Source organism: Eleutherodactylus coqui, chromosome 4 (genome assembly GCF_035609145.1).
Source record: "Eleutherodactylus coqui strain aEleCoq1 chromosome 4, aEleCoq1.hap1, whole genome shotgun sequence".
NCBI lineage: Eukaryota > Metazoa > Chordata > Amphibia > Anura > Eleutherodactylidae > Eleutherodactylus > Eleutherodactylus coqui.
Window position 1 is genome coordinate 86,007,488 of NC_089840.1, and position 17,000 is coordinate 86,024,487.

The following is a 17,000-nucleotide window of genomic DNA, read 5'->3' on the forward strand; positions in this document are numbered from 1 at the left end:
GTGGGCCGCCGATCGTCATGCACTATCTTGACGTGCATGCACACGTAATACACGGCAAGATAGTACATGCTGCGATCTTTATTGCGCGCATATTTCATATAATATGTGTGATCAGAAATATGGGAGGCTATAGCAGATTGCTACAGTGTATTTTGTGCATGGAATATGCTGTAACCTAACGTTTCTGTGAAGAAGCCCTAAGGGTTAATTGCTAGGTGTTCTATCTCATTTTTCTCTCCTTTTTTCTGTTTAGTCTGCTTACCGTTTTGCTTGTTTATTGCTTGTATGTTTCTTTTCAAACTAAGCAGTGCGTCATGTTCTTATGCTATAACTAAGGGCGGCTGTGAGCTTGAAACGCACCGGTTTGTGATGCCACTGTATGTCCTTCCTATTGGGATTTTAATATGTTTCAATAAAGCTGTGATTTTACAGATGTTGGATCCTTTTCTTGCTGTTTTAGGGCTCATGCCCACGGGCGTATGCTTAAAGCGCTGCCTGTCACCCCACAGCACTTTACCCATTGTGTAACCATATGCTCAGCCGGCAGAGAGCCAGCAGAGACTGCGTATGGTTGTGTGTGGACTGCGCATGCCCACGTATCACATGGAGATGCGCAGTGTGACTCTTTATTTTTTCTAATTCCCTGCTGTTTAAGAGCAGGGATGGGTATGAAAACGCTGCCTATACACAATGCATTGCATCAACCACAATTTTCAGTGGGGTTAGTAAAGCATCACACTGTCCCCCTCCCTTTGCTGGCTGATCGCAACAATAAAAGCTCCCATAAAAGCTTATGGGAGTAGCCGGCAAAGGGAGAGAAGTGGGAGGGAGTTTAGCAGCGTGACCCGCCGCTAAGGTCCCTCCCCTTCCCCTTGCCAGCAGCTCCCATAGGCTTGTTTGGGGGCTGCCAGCTGATCGTGACCAAAAGATAAGGCAAGACCTATCTTTTCCGACCGTGCTTAAAAGCGGCCAGCTGGAATCTGCAGCGTATGTGCTAACTTTTCCAGCCAGACGATTTTACATGCTGGAAAATTGCCCATCTGAACGAATGCATTGGAATCCAATGCTTCAGATGGTTGCGATTTTCAGCCGACAATTTATGGTGGCAAAATAGCTGTGATAAAACGTTTGTGTGAATAAGGCCTTATTTAAACCAAAGGGGGTGCTGAGTTTCAACCAAAAAATCCAGTATGTTTCTCTATTAAGTAATTTTTGCTGGTGGTCACCTCTCCTAAATGAATGACAGGAACCTCCACCCATGACATAACTGTGCATAACATACATTTTACCAGAAATAATGTCCTCCTTAACACAAAATCTGAGCCTGAGGGTGTTTTGGGGGGAAATGAGTAGTTTCATTATTATCTTGTTGCACAGCAATAGAACTGAGAACCAGGAAGAATAAAAACTACTTTGTTGAGAAGTTATATGTGGTTGTGCAATTGAGACATGAAAAATACATAAACCTGGTGATTATGTAACACCAGAAAAGATAAACTTTTCTATACAATAAAAAAGCCCAATATACTGACATATACCTGCCCAATAGATGCTCTTCTGGCATCCCTCAGGTGAATGGACCCGATGGATATTTTCTGCATTTACACTTGAAGCTGTTTGTTGCATAAACTGATCATTGAGAAGAAACCTTATATAAACATTAAAAATTTGCTTCTTTATCTCTTCCCCCAAGAGACAACCATTTTGTATTTGTGCCCAAGTGTCTTCCTTAGGCCATGAGTCCAGACGGTCACCCTGTGTACCTCCATAACTGGAGGATGACCGCGGAGGCATGCAGGCGGCCATGAATAGTTTGATTTTTCTTCCACTCAAGAAATACGCAATTCGTACCCGCAAGTGTGAACGAAAAATCCAAAATGAATGCCTTTCAATGCTCATGTTTTACCTCGCATCATCCGTATGGACTGCGGTCGAGGAATCCGCAATACAAATCCGCCCGTGTAAGCCAGCCTTATGAAGACCACCTACCTTGACATCCCCAATACGAGGTGGAGATGTCAAATTTCTCTCAAATGTTTCAGATAGAGAAATGCAAATTTTCCCTGCTTCATCTTCTTAGTGAAGACAATGCAAATTAGCAACTATCGCACCAAAATGTTGACCACTCAAATTGCCTTTCCACAATGAAAGAAAACCACCAAGGGACCTTTTACACTGGAAGGCATTACGCCGCAGGACGCAGCCAAATTCGCGGCTGCAAAATTTAACACCAAAATCCGCAGATCTAACCGCAGATTTTGATTCTAAATTGCAGGCAGGTTTTACTCCATTTTCAATACTGCATCAAAATCTGCAGGTAGCCTACGGATTTTGGTGCGGAAATTAATGTGGCTTGCGGGGCATCATGCGGCCTACTTCGTCCCATATGAATAGTAATCACCATTGCTTTTGGACTGGGGACTGTGCAAATTCTGTTCACCTTAGAAACTACTTCTTCATGTAGGATAACCGCCATAGCGGCCACTTCTGTGTCATCTTATTGTAGACGCAAACCTTCAACAACATTGGAAAATTGAAAAAGAAAACAATGCATATATCTGGAACCTGAAATGGATTGTATTGGTAACGCACTGAGTCACGGGCTTTCTTAAAGGGAATCTGTCGCCATGTTTTTGCAGTCCTCACACAGAGCACCACAAGATAAAGCCTGTCACAGTGATATGTCTGCTGTGAGTATCTGTGCAGTAGTTTCGGATAAATTTGCATTATATTAGTATTCATGAGCTGTAGTCTAGCCACAACCATCCCGACCTCCCGCCAATGATTGGCAGTACTCTCTCTATGCACAGTAATAGGCAGACAGCAGTCAATTAGTGGCTGGAGAGCAGGGTGGGAGTAGGTAACCTGCAGATCATGAATATCCAGGACTACCTTACAGGGGTTTCGTCATTACAACAAAACCCTGTCCACCTGCTCAGCCCAGCCTAAAATAAAGAAAAAGGGCATACTTGCCGTCCTGGAGCCCCGGGACGCAGCTGAGAGCCATCGCCGGTATCGGCGACGACTTCTGGGTAGATGGCTCGGGGAAAGTCATGTGTTGTCTGCGGCCAGAGGCTGTAGCCTAACTGTACATACGTCACAGTACATGCTCCTGGTAAACATGTACGGTGACACTGCGGCCTCTGATTGGACGGAGACGACACCTGACTTCTGCTGGGCCTTTTACCTGGAAGTTGCCACCAATATCAGCGGTGGCTCTCAGCTGCTTTCCAGGGCTCCATGACAGGTGAGTATGCCCTCTTTTTTTTATTTTAGGCCGGGCCGAGCAGGTGGACGGGGCTTTGTTGTAATGACAAAACCCCTTTAAGTAGTCCTCTATGCCTGTGCTGCCACTGATAAAATGTAATTTTCTCTAAAACTACTGCAGAGATAGCACAGCAAATATATCACTGCAATCAATATGACAGGCACTACCATGTGCTTTCCTCAAATAGGGGTACAAAAAGATGGTGACAGAGTCTCTTTAAAATGTATTACATGGTGATAGATGATCCTCTTGAATATAATCCGTCATATTACAGACATAATCATTGTCTCATGAATGATACAAAAAAGCGGTAGATCTGTGTACCGAAAACTAAAAAAAAGTCTAAATGAAAGTAATAGAGACATAAAATGAGATTTGTCATGCTAAATTAATGGCTTGCATGTGGATATAATTTCACTAGAGGTCAAACACTGTACATCTGTGGACAATAGCTGTGTTGAGTCTTAATGTAATGCAATAAGAAGGCTACATTAATTTATTCATTTCAACTGGAACATAATTGATCTTGAGTTGGGATTTTGCTTTTATCAGGATAGTTTGTGATTTGTACAGTTTGTGGACATCAACAATATTGAGCTAAGATATAAATTGTTGGAAAATATCAGCTCCTAAAAGGAGTTTTTGTTTTGCTGCGCAAAAGGCTCTCAGAGGCTACTTGCGTGTATGGCCTCTTTTTACGGTTGTGTAGAGCTTGCTGACCAATAGATATGCCTCTACGATGCAATCAAAAAGATTTTGCAAAGTTACGCCCTTTTAGACACAACGATTTTCGCTCAAAAATCACTTAAAGCCATCTTTTGAGCGATAATCGTTGTGTCTAACTGCACTGACATTGTGCAGTTTTCGTTAAGCCGTCGCTGATCGCTGATCTTTCAGCATGCTGAAAGATCAGCGATCAGTTATCAGGGATTCACAGCGGAATACAGCTGATATTATTGTTTCAGCTGTATCCCAGTCCCTGAAGAACAGAGTGGTCAAGCTGTGTTCTTCATACCCCTTTCGAAGCGCTTGGCTGTATAACAGCCGGGCGCTCCAAGCAGAGAACAGCTGGCTGTAAAAGACAAGCGGAGCCACCCCGCTTGTCTTCTGCATCCCCCGCTCGGCACACTCGGCGACGGTAACAAGAGGGCATCCGCTACGTTTAGAGGAAAGTAGGTTTCATCGCCAACACAGAAAAGGGCTCTTTACTGTTAGAGCAGTTAGACTGTGGAACTCTCTGCCTGAGGATGTGGTGATGGCAAAATCCATAGAGGAGTTTAAAAGGGGACTTGATGTCTTTCTAGAGTGGAAGGATATTACGGGATATAAATCTTAGGTTAATTGGTATACAAGCTTGTAGGAAATATTAGGGGTTGATCCAGGGATTAGTCTGATTGCCATTAGGGAGTTGGGAAGGAATTTTTCCCCCAAAAGGGCTAATTGGCTTCTGCCCTTGGTTTTTTTTTTTGCCTTCCTCTGGATCAACAACACAGGAGGATAGACAGGCTGGACTAGATGGACATTGTCTTCATTCGGCCTTACAAACTATGTTACTATGTTACCCTAGGAAACTGGAAGCCTCCATAGCAGGCAAGAAATGTGGGTTACCAAATAATGGCATTAATGGTACCCTCTTATTGGGCAGTCCACATCTTATCGCTGATTTATACCACATTTTCAGGAAGTCTTCCGCGAAAGGCGAGTGCTCTATAGTATTAGGTATCTTGTCTGTGCCAACCATGCCAAACACCCCACCTTCATTTCCATATTATGAAATTTTAACCTGAAACGCAACAATAGTGATTTTTAACTAAAGGCCTTTTTTCAGGGAACACATAAAGAACAGCTGCTCTGTGGAAGCCTCCACGTCGACCTCTGTGTAGGAGCCGGCGCCTGTAATTGCAGGCATGACTCCAATTAATTTCAATGAAAGCCGTGCTTGCAGTTACAAGTGCCGGCCACTACATGAGAGCTCGGCGCGGAAACTTGCACTCTGACCTCGATGTATTTGCGGTGCTGACAACATGCGCCCAGTCAGTTGATCAGTCGGGGTTCCAAGTGATGGACCAAAGCTAATCAACTGTTGATGACCTATTCTGCTGATAGGTCATCAATATTATTGTCTTGGAACACCCCTTTAAGCAGTTAAAGGGCCCGTGATTGGCACTAACTCTAACTGCGGCTATTAGAAACAGGTGATAGTCACTGGGTATGAATTGAGTTCAGTTCCCGAGCCTGCTTAACACAATCCTTTGTAACCCATGACAGGTATATCAAAGGTCGTTAAGAGGTTAAATAATGCAAAACAGGATTACTATACTTATAAACTGAATGACTCACCCCCATGTGTTTTGAGAAAACAAAAAAATTGAATTGAATTTAGAATTTGTGTGTATGTTTCTGTTTGTCCTTGAACAGAAATAGTGATTATAAGTGTACAGACAATGACGTCATCTCCTATTCCTACATTAGCTTCAAGGCTTTTGCACTTATGCCTTCATGAAGCCACCCTTAGTTCCATAAATGCATGCCTTCTATAATCACGTTTAGCAGACCATGCTGACTTGCATGTGGCAGACGTAAAGTGTGAAGACATCCTTAAAGAATAATTATAATTTCTGGTGACCTCAGCATAAGCTGCCATGTGTGTACATGAGGAATAGCAGTACTTAGAACTATAAAGCTAGGGCTACATGGCAATTTTGGCTGCAACACAGGTCACATGGCCAAAAATCACAGCATAGCCTTGCTGTGACCTGCAGATCATAAGAAATCTATTGTCATGGCAATGTGAGACACTCCGTAACCACATTGACTTCTATTATGTTCCAGTGTCACAGTGATCTTGGCTGGTGAACCTATGTTTTGGCTAAGTTGTTGTGTAGCCCAAGCCATATCACTTGCATCCTGCATTTATCAGTAGTTTTACTTTCAGCAGGCTCTATTACTAATTGGCAGTTTTCCCTGAACTTGTCTGCAGCATAAGTGCAGACTAGCTTCTATGATGTCTCCCATACACAGCATACAGAAAACGAGATCCTGCTCCTTTGTGTTTGTAGCACACCCTCAAAAACAGTATTGAGGACATTATACAGTAGTACTGAGCAGTGTAGCTGTGAGTATCACTGCCCCGACAGATACTGTCGCTTCTAGTAAGTTTTCTATCTCTAGTGTTTCCTTTTTTCTCCTCACAGACTTTTATGGGCAGCAGCTGTAATCTGATCCCTTAGTAAGTAGTAGATTTGTCTTTACTGAAGACAAATTCTAGCAGTGAACTAAGTGAGAAGGGGAGAAGGAATCTGGCAAGTAGAAAAACACTTTCCCTACTATATTGCTAGGTTTCTTTACTTGTATTATTGATTTATGCTTAAAAGGAGTTGTTCCATGAAAAATATTTAGTTAAATCCAGCTCGTAATGCTAAACATTTTGTTTTTACACTTATTTAAAAAATATTTCCATCCCCAGATATTCCAGGACTAATGTTAGAATAGCGCCACCTGCTACCTTATTCTGTATCTTGCTCAGTAACAGTTCCATCAGTTTAGTCTTGCTCTTCTTTCTGCTCCATACAGCATAGAAGCAGGACTGTGTAGGTATGTCCACCTTGGAATTTTTACTGAGGTGGACCAGCTACAAAAAAGGCAAGACTGCTCAATAGTAACAGCAGGTGGCACTATTCTAACATTAGTCCTGGAATACCTGGGGGACAAAAACCTTTTTTTATAAGTAAATAGAAAAAATGTTTAGAACTATGAGCTGGATTTAACTATAAGCAATATTTTTGTGGGATAGCCCCCTTAAGACTTACATCTGTTCAAGTATCATTAAATAGACCCTCCCATTCATCATCCATACATAGGACAAATAGGGGGTCTGTATGCATACGAATTATGCAGATGCCATGCATGTGCACAGCATAGTCTATCTCTCTTGGACTATAGTAGAGCACAGGATGTTAATCCTCCCTTCTACCATTACCCCAAATATCTATGTGCTGAGTGAAACATTCAGATGTATAACCATTCATGATAGTAGTCAGAACATTAAAGAAAGACACCCCAAGAACCGAGAACAAATGCTGCTCTTTAATTTGTAAAAACATGTTAATTATACAAAAACCTTAAATACCAGTGTGTACATTGTACACAATCATGACTTACAAGAATGAAGTTATATGTACACATAACTGAGGATCTTTTATTTTGAAGGCGGTCAGAACTGTCTTGTCAAAAAGGAAATTGGTGAAGAGCCGATGAGTGATAATCTCATGCTACAATGTCACTGGTACTAAAGCTTCTGAATTAGTCACCATGTAAACACTACATAACAAGCAAAGCATTTTTATTTTTTTTTTAGCAATCTCCTTTGGGATATATTGGGCTTCACTCCTCAGCTGCCATCTTGCATAAGTACTCCTTGTCGATCTTAAAGAGGCGCCAGCCTTCTTCAGTGGAAAGATCGGATGCTCCACGTCTCTTGTAAAACCGGATAGATGGTTCATTCCACTCGGCTACCAGGAAGTGCATACTGCTGCAGCGACACTTCACAGCAATCTGGTGAGAAAGGGCAAGTCAGTTAGACATGTAACATTGACCAAAATATGGTGGATTTTAGACAAGTCTCGGAAACAGACGATTCAAGGCATTAGTAGGAAATTGATCATGTAGGATATGGTTTTTGTATTGGCAATGCACTAAAAACTATCAATCCAAATTGCTATCATTGAGTGACAGTATCTGTAATTATATATTTTGCTAAAAGTGCCATGTATTGTAAACCCCACCAAATGCTAGAGGGAAAAGATTACAGCATTCTTCACAGCAAAGTGCTCCTTTGACTCCAATTAACGTCTGCTTCATTCAGGAGAGATGAAGACAAACCATGGATCCATTTAGTGTTATTGCCCATCTTTGTCTACTCCAAGTGAAGCCAAGAGCCATAGACGCTTCGCTCTAGACCAGTGTTGGGTGAGTTTACACTACACTAACCTGCACCAATAAGGTCTGACAAGTCAAGTTTTGAAATTGGAGGTACACCAAATATAGCTTAAATCCTAACACCTTATAAACAGCTATGTATAGTAGTTGGGCACGTCCATTTTGCAAATAAGGATGGCTATTCACTCTAGATAGCTGTTGGACGAACACCTTTGGCCAACTACTATCTTGCCTGACACCTCCTCTGTCTGAGGAACTGATGAAGTTAGGAGGCCACCATACACAGATCAGCCGAATCTGCCAAATTAGCTGATTCTGCTGAAATGCACATCATTTGACTATATCCACTCTTATGCTGCACAACAGGCAACTGCACAGAAAATAAAAATTGTTTCTAATGAGGACAAGAGATCTACTTGCTACTGTAGAACTATTTGAATATTCTGTCTTTTACTAACTGAAAACCAATTAGAATACAAAGAAAACTCACCTGACTCAGATGCTTGAATATTTCGGATCCAATTCCTGACCCTAAGAGAAAAAGAAAACAGTTCATATAAATTTGTAAAATTAACATCATTCATTACTGACCATCGTTATAGAATGATTGAGAACATACCTCTGAGCTCATTCATTACAAAGAAGTCTTCCAGATAGAGAAGTTTCCCTATCCATGGGTCATATGTGAAGTAGTACATTGCGAACCCAACAATTGTATATCCTGTTAAAGAAGAACATTATTCGTTTAGAAGGCAACCCAAAATACGCAGTGCCAATAGTTTATGCGACTCCATGCATATCAATACAAAGGTCAAAGTCATATTCATGTAGTAAATGTGGCACGATATCCATTATAGAAATATACTGAGATTTCCTTGTACACGGCAGTTCAGAATAGTAATCCACAGCGCCATAAACTTATCTGTCTCTCCGAAAAATAAGGACTTATTTACAGCTTTGGTTATTGGATATTTAATCCAAATTTGCAAATGTTTAGGCCAGGAGAGGAAAAAGCAATTTGTACCATAAAACAAAAAGAAAAAAAACAAACGTTGGTGTCCACACAAAGGAATTGTAAAGTGGAAAGAGGGAGATTTCTTACAAGCAATACTGCCCCTTAGGTCAAATTTTCAAGTTGGTAACAGATTGCTCTTGGAAAAAAAAAAAAGTGGTGGCGAATGTTCTGCAGACGTAATGAAAAACTCCATGTTCTCCACTAGAACACTCATCAGCTGCACACGTTTCTGATCTACCGTGTTGGTTACTCTTCAATGGATGTCCCTAGTGGCCTTACCTCGTTTCATGCTCATCTATGTTATTGTGTAACGGATCTTTTAGTTACCTCCCCACCCGCCCATGTACACGGAAGGGCCATCCATGTACATGGCGAAGCTAGAGACTGTAACCTGAAGATTGGGACAAATTAAAGAGAAAATGTGATTTAACAAATATTGCAACCGCTTACAAATAGGGTCAAAGCAAGAAATGCCACAAGGTTCATTATAGGTCGGATAAAGGAGCTAAAGAAATTAACGTGTTACCATCAGCCGTCTGGTTCTCTTTCGGTACTTCAGCAACAAGACAGTGGTAGAAAGGATGTTCTCCAAAGCCGTCTTCTAAAAGATCTTAACGAAGAAGAGAAATAATTAGGATTGCATGTTGTGAGAAACTGGTAAGTAGACACCCCTCCCCCTCCTTACAATGTTCCATTTTATTTATCTAAGCAGTGCTCCAAAGGCTCATGGGACCAGACTGGCAGAAAGCCCATTCTAAGATCACTGAAGCAAAACAAGTCCGTCTTTTCAAGTGTAAAAATAACTGTACAGCGCCGCAGGTGCTCCGAGACTATAAAACCTGAGACTTCACAAAACACCTCAATATTCATGCAGAATGGCTTATCGAGGAAGTTCCATGTATGGAGAACATGTTCAAGGCTCTTTAGCTCCTGCTCAGAACAGGTTGGGCAGTTGGGGGCTCAAGTGGTTTCTCTTGCATATTTTATAAAACGGCCATTCATAAGTAATAAAAGGAACATAGAAGTTGCATGAAGCTGTATAGAGGTTAGAAACGTGTTCCATACCTTTCTCAGTTAATACTACTTGGTTCTCCATATCTTCGTACTTCGCCAATTCCTTCAAGAAAAGAAAAATTAAGGTTAGTTAATGTAACTAAAACAGTCCAGTTTGCACCCACACTCCAAAAATACACCGAGCCCCATTATAAACTAACCACACCACTGCAGAATATGATGGTGCTATACTGTACCACAAACAGGAGATAAGTTACAAGACCTCGAATTATAAATGCTTATCACTGGGTAATAAGTCTAAACGGGAGCGAGCTGCTTAGTAAAGATAAAAGGATTGCTACATGATCATTGTTTTAGATCTGATCAAGAGCAAGTGAAAGTTACCCATCTCCCGTACAGCTAGTAAAGGGTTATTTATTGGCACAGATGGCAACCTCTGCCCCTAGGGGTGAGGGGAGGATGAGACTGAAGGACATACAGTAAATACTGAAGAGCTTTTGTATAAGGCTGATACTCCCCCCTACATTCCTCAAAGACAAGTGCGGACTATTTACACATATATTTGCATAACACGAATATTCAGTTAACCCAAACTACTGAGGAAGCACCTTTATGAGTCGCAGTATGTCCTTACAGTCTCCGGGCACAGCTGATCGTATAATATAATTGGCCATTTTCGTCTCTTGCTCTTTTTTCCTTTTCTCACAAGTCCTCTGTACGTGAAGAGAAGTAGAAGGTGTTTCTTCATTCGCTTCCCAGGGGCTTTCGCTCCTCAGTCAGTCTGGGACCCTGACTTGGCAGAAACTCCACAAACAAGCCACGGTGCTCTGCAAACTCCACCGACGAAGTGAGGAAACAAGCCGAATCGGCCTATTTATAGATGTTGAGCCCCTTCTGGTCACACCCTCCTTTGTGTTTCAGCCATTGAGATTAGGCTTGCGTAACTCCTTTCTCACCCCACCCTATGTACTGTGATCACTGACATCATGTATCCCGGAAACTGTGACTCACCAGAGGGATGTGATCTGCAGCTCGTCACTGTCCCCTAGTGGCCGGCTTTTGTCTTGGCACTCTTTTAAACAAAGTGCTTGTATGGTGCTTTTTTATGTATATAACCTACATACAATAAAACGTCTCTAAAAGACCACCTCTATGAAAAGACCACCCCCCATATTCAGACCAGACTTCTAGTGACAGTTTTTTAGTCTCACCATATAATATGGGGAAATTTACTTAGACCAGCATTTTATAAAACAGATTAATGTCCCTTTTACACAATTCAATCTGAGCCATATAATAAGCGCCGATCACCAGGATAGGCGCTCGTTTAACTGGCCTTCACTCGTCAGCTGACAAACGTGAGATTGACGGGTCCCGAGACCCATATTTAACAATGTATTTTTATCTGCCATATTTTACGCCACAACAATGGAGGAATTTATTGTGAGGGTTTTTAAAAGTCTGTTTTGTTGGAGGCAACATTATCGTTATTTGCAACAAATTTATTGCAGTGTTGAAGGGATCATTGACACGACCCTGATTTCATTGCGCATTACATACCTGATGCGCAGCCGCGTGATATGTGGTAAATGGAGTTAGGCCCCCTGCACACGGGCGGAAATTCCGCGGTGGGATTTCCTGCAGAATTTCCGCCTGTGCATGCCTGCGTAGGATTGCATTAGATAACGCGGCATGGAAAAACAGCAAATTTTGCCGCAGCAAATCCGCATGCGGCCGCTAATCCTGGGATTAGCCAGCCAAGTGGACGAGATTTCTCAGAAATCTCGTCCACACTAGACGGCAAATCCGCTGCGGCTAATCCGGCAGAAACCGCCGCTGCGGCGTGGCTTTGCCGACCGCAGCCGCGGATTTGCCGACCGCAGCATGTCCATTCTTTTTTTCTTTCCGCTGCGGCCGTGCTCTTCTCAATGGGAGCGCCGGCCGCAGCGGAAGAGCGAGCGTCCGGGCCGCTTCAAAGCCACCGCAGGTTTTTCCGTGGCGGTTCTCCCGGTGGAAATCTCACGTTTTTTGCTGCGGCCAAACCGCGGGATTTGCGTTGGGAATCCGCCCCGTGGGACCCCAGCCCTAGGCATATCTAAAGAAGCAACAAATTTCTCCACATTGTAGGACATTTTGCTAATCTTGTCGACGATATGAGCAATCTGGCCTCCAGCAAACCCAACCTCAAAAATGTCCCCCTAAAAAATGTTCTCCAACATCCCCTTTCCTTAACAAATTGCAAAACTGCCTGACATGGCGCAAAAAGGTTTACCATTTAATAAATATGGCACAAATGGGAATAAGAATGAAATTACGGTAGAGCAAATTTGGCCCCAAACAATCAGGTGCCCATGAAATGATAACGCAGGAATGTTATCTTCTCTCCATGTTGTCGGTTTCACAAGCCCACCCTCCCATTTCTCGGGTTGTCTCGGTGTTTGTTTTTGTTTTCTCTTCACAATGGCGCCATTTACATTCCCGCCAAACAACAGAAACCTGGGAACTAGTGTTGTGATATTTCCAGTCACAGAGACGTTCTGAAGTAAAAACACAATATTGTGGTTTATCGGTAACAAGTTTATTTCCTGATGTAATTTCACGACCCCACATAGCCGTGTCCATCATTTTACTTCACACCAGCGCAGCAGGCTTACAATGGCAGAGGCCATGTTTGTATTCAGTATAAACATAAAATGCACAGGGGTTAGTGTTATCCCGCACTAGCACGCCTGGGATGTGGCTCTGCTAGTGAAGGGTTGTGTGATTCGCATTATTTGAAGGACTGAGGTAACATAAGCACTGTGAGGCCCTGACAATACTGTTATCTATGGTAGCTGGGCGCTCTGTACTGCGTCTCTATGGTGCGGGAGGAGCACTGCAGAATAGATGGGTGTGTCGCCGGCAGGGGCAGCAGAGAGCATTGCTCCGTGTAGAAGGCTGCTTGTCACCGCGGAGGGTCTGTGACAGTAAGGACAATGCTGCTCGGAGTCAGGTAGGAGCTTCTGTCCTGCAGTAGGTGACACCGCCCACACGGCTGTCCTGATATGACCTCTGCCGGCAGCCGTAGGCCACCCGGAATGGGGCAATGTGGGGGAGTTCTCACAGCACAGGGTGTGGGCCAGGAGTTACAGGAATGGGCAGGAGTGCCAGCTTGTGAGGGAGCTGTGCCCACACGAATTCTTTACAGTGGAACTCTTTAATTAATGACACCATAGCAGATCGTCATTAAGTAATTCCGCACACCGCCCTCATTATCTATGCTGTGCCAAAGCCCATTCTCCTGTATTCACTGTGTTTTTACTGCAGATTTACCAACTTTGGGCATCCCTCCAAGAATTGTACCTGCGCCCCTTCCGAGGTTATGTGGTAGTCGGCAATGTTTAGAAAAGTATATATTTCTGCACTTTTTTGTAGTATTGAAAAGTGTAACCCGCTACGCCCTTCTTTTCCACAAAAAACATGGAAATGTATACTTTTTTTTTTTTAATATCGCAGTCAATGGTAAATATGGCTGTATGTTTCCATACGCTTTAATGTCTGCGTTTTTTTGTGATCACATGCCTTAAAAAAAGTAGTGAACTTTGAAACTATTAAGAAAAACTAATTTACAGTGAAAAATGTGCAAGGTTTTTTTTTTCATATAAAAATGGATCAAAACATGATTAAAAAAAAAATATGGGCTTTTACACATTTTTATTTTTCATATAGATTTCTTGCATGTGAGGGTGCCAGTGTGGACGGGGCCCAACTGTTGCACCCCTGTTCATATACTATGTTATAGATTGGCTTGGGACCCCCAAATGTAGCTAGAACAGAAAGCCAGTGCATGTCCCTCCCCAGCAGACCTGCCTGATGCTTGTTGGTCTGGTTGTACCCTATAAGAGGGAGCTTTAGCGGTTGTAAACAGGATGCTAAAATGTACAACTGTCTAAAAAAACATTTCACGCGTCCGCCTCTAGATTCCGCAGCAAATACCGCCCATAGCAGGCAATGGAAACACGGATTATCCTGCATGAGTGTAAATCAATTGCGGTTTTTATTTTTTATTTTTTTCCTCTTTCCGCCCGCTGGAGAAATAAATTGCAGCCTGCTCAATTTTGCGGCGAATTCCGTGCGGACGGCTTCCATTGCGGTCATCATTGCGGAAAGGTCGCGCCAAGCGATGGTGCGACATCTGTACTGCGCATGTGCGCCAGCCGTCACATCCGCAGCACAGAAGAAAAAGAATCCGGACAGGTATGCGGGGGTCACCGGCCGGGCAGAGGGTTGGATTCCATTGTGGGATCCTTCAGGCTGCCAAAATCCACATCCAAATCTGCACCGTATGGTGTGGATCCGCTGAAGGTTTCACCACTTCAATTGAAGAGGGCAAATCTGCTGCAGATCCACACCAAAATCTGCCTCGAAACCCGCATGAACGGCGTGCACATTGGCGCATATTTTGGTGTTTATTTGCTGTGTATGATCGTGAACGCGCTCTTATTGATCAGTCTGTTCTCTCCATTTCAGACTTGGTGTAACCTGTCGAGGGTCTGGGTTTCTCAGGAGATGGCTGATGACTTCGAGCACCATGCACTCAAACGGCAAACTACCAGATATGTATGAAGGTAAATAGTGAGATGTGTTATTGGCTGCAGCCCCTGTGGCATCCTGTAAACCAGGCGGACTGCAGCTCTAACTCAGACCGGAGCGGGGGACCACGCAGCGGCACAGGACACGGGGAGAGGTGAGTATATGGGATGGGCAGTATTGGCTACTGCCACAATAAATTGTGCCCCGCTCACTTTATGAAAGAGTGGCAAGGTTCAACATGAAAGTTAAAAAAAACTATTTTGGAGCTTGCAGAAAAACAGAAATTTTTATGCCAGAAATTTGGTGTAAAATAATACACATGCCTTAAGGTGCTCATTTCAAGAATCTTACTGCTAAGATTTTGGTATTTGATAGAAAAATTAGGTTCCAGCAGGGCCGGTACCAAACTTGAACTACTGTCTCCTTAATCTCCACATTGTTGGGTTGATGGGGTTTACTTCAAGGCAATCTGTCACCATGTTCATTCTGCCTGAACCACAACATAAGCCGGGACAGGTATGCACAACACTGCAGTGTTTAGGAATAAACATACGTTGGTGTTTGATTCTGAATGGCGCTCCAAATCATGAGGGCACTGCCCTGCTGGCCTCCCCCTGCCTACATCATATAGAGTGACAGCTCTCCCCATATACAAGCAAAGAGATAATGGTCACCCTAGATGATCTAGGCGGGCAGAGGCCAGCATGACGTCACCCCCATGACGCAGAATGAAACGTCAAAGTATGTTTATTCTGAAACACTGCAGAGTACACACCTGTCTTGGGTTCATGCTGCCTGTGGTTTGGGGAGCATGACGCTGGTGACCTTTTTAAATAAATAGGAAATAATGTATATGTAATAAATACATATATTACATGCACACTTTTTCCTCAATGCATTTTGCCAGGCACAACTTTTTATCTTTGTGTAAAGTAGCGGCTTAGGCTCTCATTTTTTGCAGGACAAGTTATAAGTGATCCAGTAGTCCTACGCCACAATGACACTGAAAACTGTTAGAACTTGTCCTGCAAAACAGAAGGCCCTAAATGGCTACTTTACACATAGAAATAAAAAGTTTTGTCTGACAAAATGCATTGAGACAGAAATGAAAAACTTCCTTGCAGGGTGGATTCTCTGCAGGTTTTTCATGCAAACATTCTGCATGGAAATTCCGCAGCATTTACAGTAGCTGCCAAGTGGATGAGATTTTGAAACTCTCATCCACAAGCTGCAGAAATAATCCGCATTAAACCCATGTGGAAATTGACATGCGGTGCAGAATTCAATTTCACAAGAAGTCAATTTTATTGCCACTTCCGCTGAAGAATTTACCGCTTCTCTATGAGGTGTGAATTCTGCACAGAAATGCGTGATAAAACCCACATGAAAGGGTGCATGTTTGCAAGCAGGCATTCCTCTGCTGCAGAATGTACATTGCACTGCAGATCAGCCTGTGTGAACTCAACTTTAAAGTCCATATAGTCTCATTACTTAAGGGGTTAAATCTGTGCAGAATAGTCCACACACAGCCTGTATTTGTAGTATGCTGTAATTCAGGTGCTACCCTGTTTCCCTGAAAATAAGACATAGCATGATTTTACAGAATTTTTGAGGATGCAAAATGATTTTTCAGGTTTTTTGAGGATGCTTGAAATATAAGCCCTACTCCAAAATTAAGCCCTGCTAACAGTTAATTAAAAAAGTCAATTTAAATAGTGTCCAGACAGCTATACATGTAAAAAAATGTAACCTTTTTGAACAAAAATTAATATAAGACACTGTCTTATTTTTGGGGGAACACAGTAGTACCCTTTGCTTAAATGACAACAAAGAACCCACAAACTGTGTGTGAAATATACAACATGAGGACAGTGTGAGAACTGCCCATAGGCCTGGCATGTGCCTTCTGGGGTACCTTAGGTTGAGAAGCTAAAGCCCCAATTACACACAGATTATTGCTCAAAATTCATCAGAAACTTAACAGTTTTGAGCGATCATTTTGCATTAGCAACTAATAGGTTAATTAGCCCATTAGTAGCTAACTAGCTTCATTTGCATGTATTTAGATAACAGCTGGTGGTCTGTTCTCCAAATACATCACTATAGTTCTCCAGCAGGACAACAGCTGAAAGAATGTTATCAGTGCTGCGCACGGAGAATACAGCATGCCATCTTTCTTAGCAGGCACGATGG

At 42.8% G+C, this 17,000-nt stretch overlaps 2 protein-coding genes across 3 annotated transcripts in view; one reads left to right on the top strand and one right to left on the bottom strand.

Moving 5' to 3' along the window:
• Positions 1-7,332: 7,332 nt before the first annotated feature.
• SAT1 (spermidine/spermine N1-acetyltransferase 1) lies at positions 7,333-11,095 on the bottom strand. The gene is made up of 6 exons (XM_066599811.1): positions 10,844-11,095; positions 10,287-10,338; positions 9,748-9,831; positions 8,826-8,927; positions 8,697-8,737; positions 7,333-7,822 (listed from the first exon to the last, which is right to left on the bottom strand). The coding sequence occupies exons 1-6, from the start codon at positions 10,907-10,909 to the stop codon at positions 7,652-7,654; spliced, it is 516 nt and encodes a 171-aa protein (XP_066455908.1). The 5' UTR covers positions 10,910-11,095; the 3' UTR covers positions 7,333-7,651.
• A 2,005-nt stretch (positions 11,096-13,100) lies between these two features.
• ACOT9 (acyl-CoA thioesterase 9) overlaps positions 13,101-17,000 on the top strand; it is a 31,805-nt gene continuing 27,905 nt past the window's right edge. For both annotated transcript variants that reach the window (XM_066599813.1, XM_066599814.1), the window contains exons 1-2: positions 13,101-13,227; positions 14,745-14,842. In XM_066599813.1, the coding sequence (XP_066455910.1) occupies positions 13,211-13,227; positions 14,745-14,842 (115 nt within the window). In that variant the 5' untranslated portion in view covers positions 13,101-13,210. The remainder of the gene's footprint in view (positions 13,228-14,744; positions 14,843-17,000) is intronic.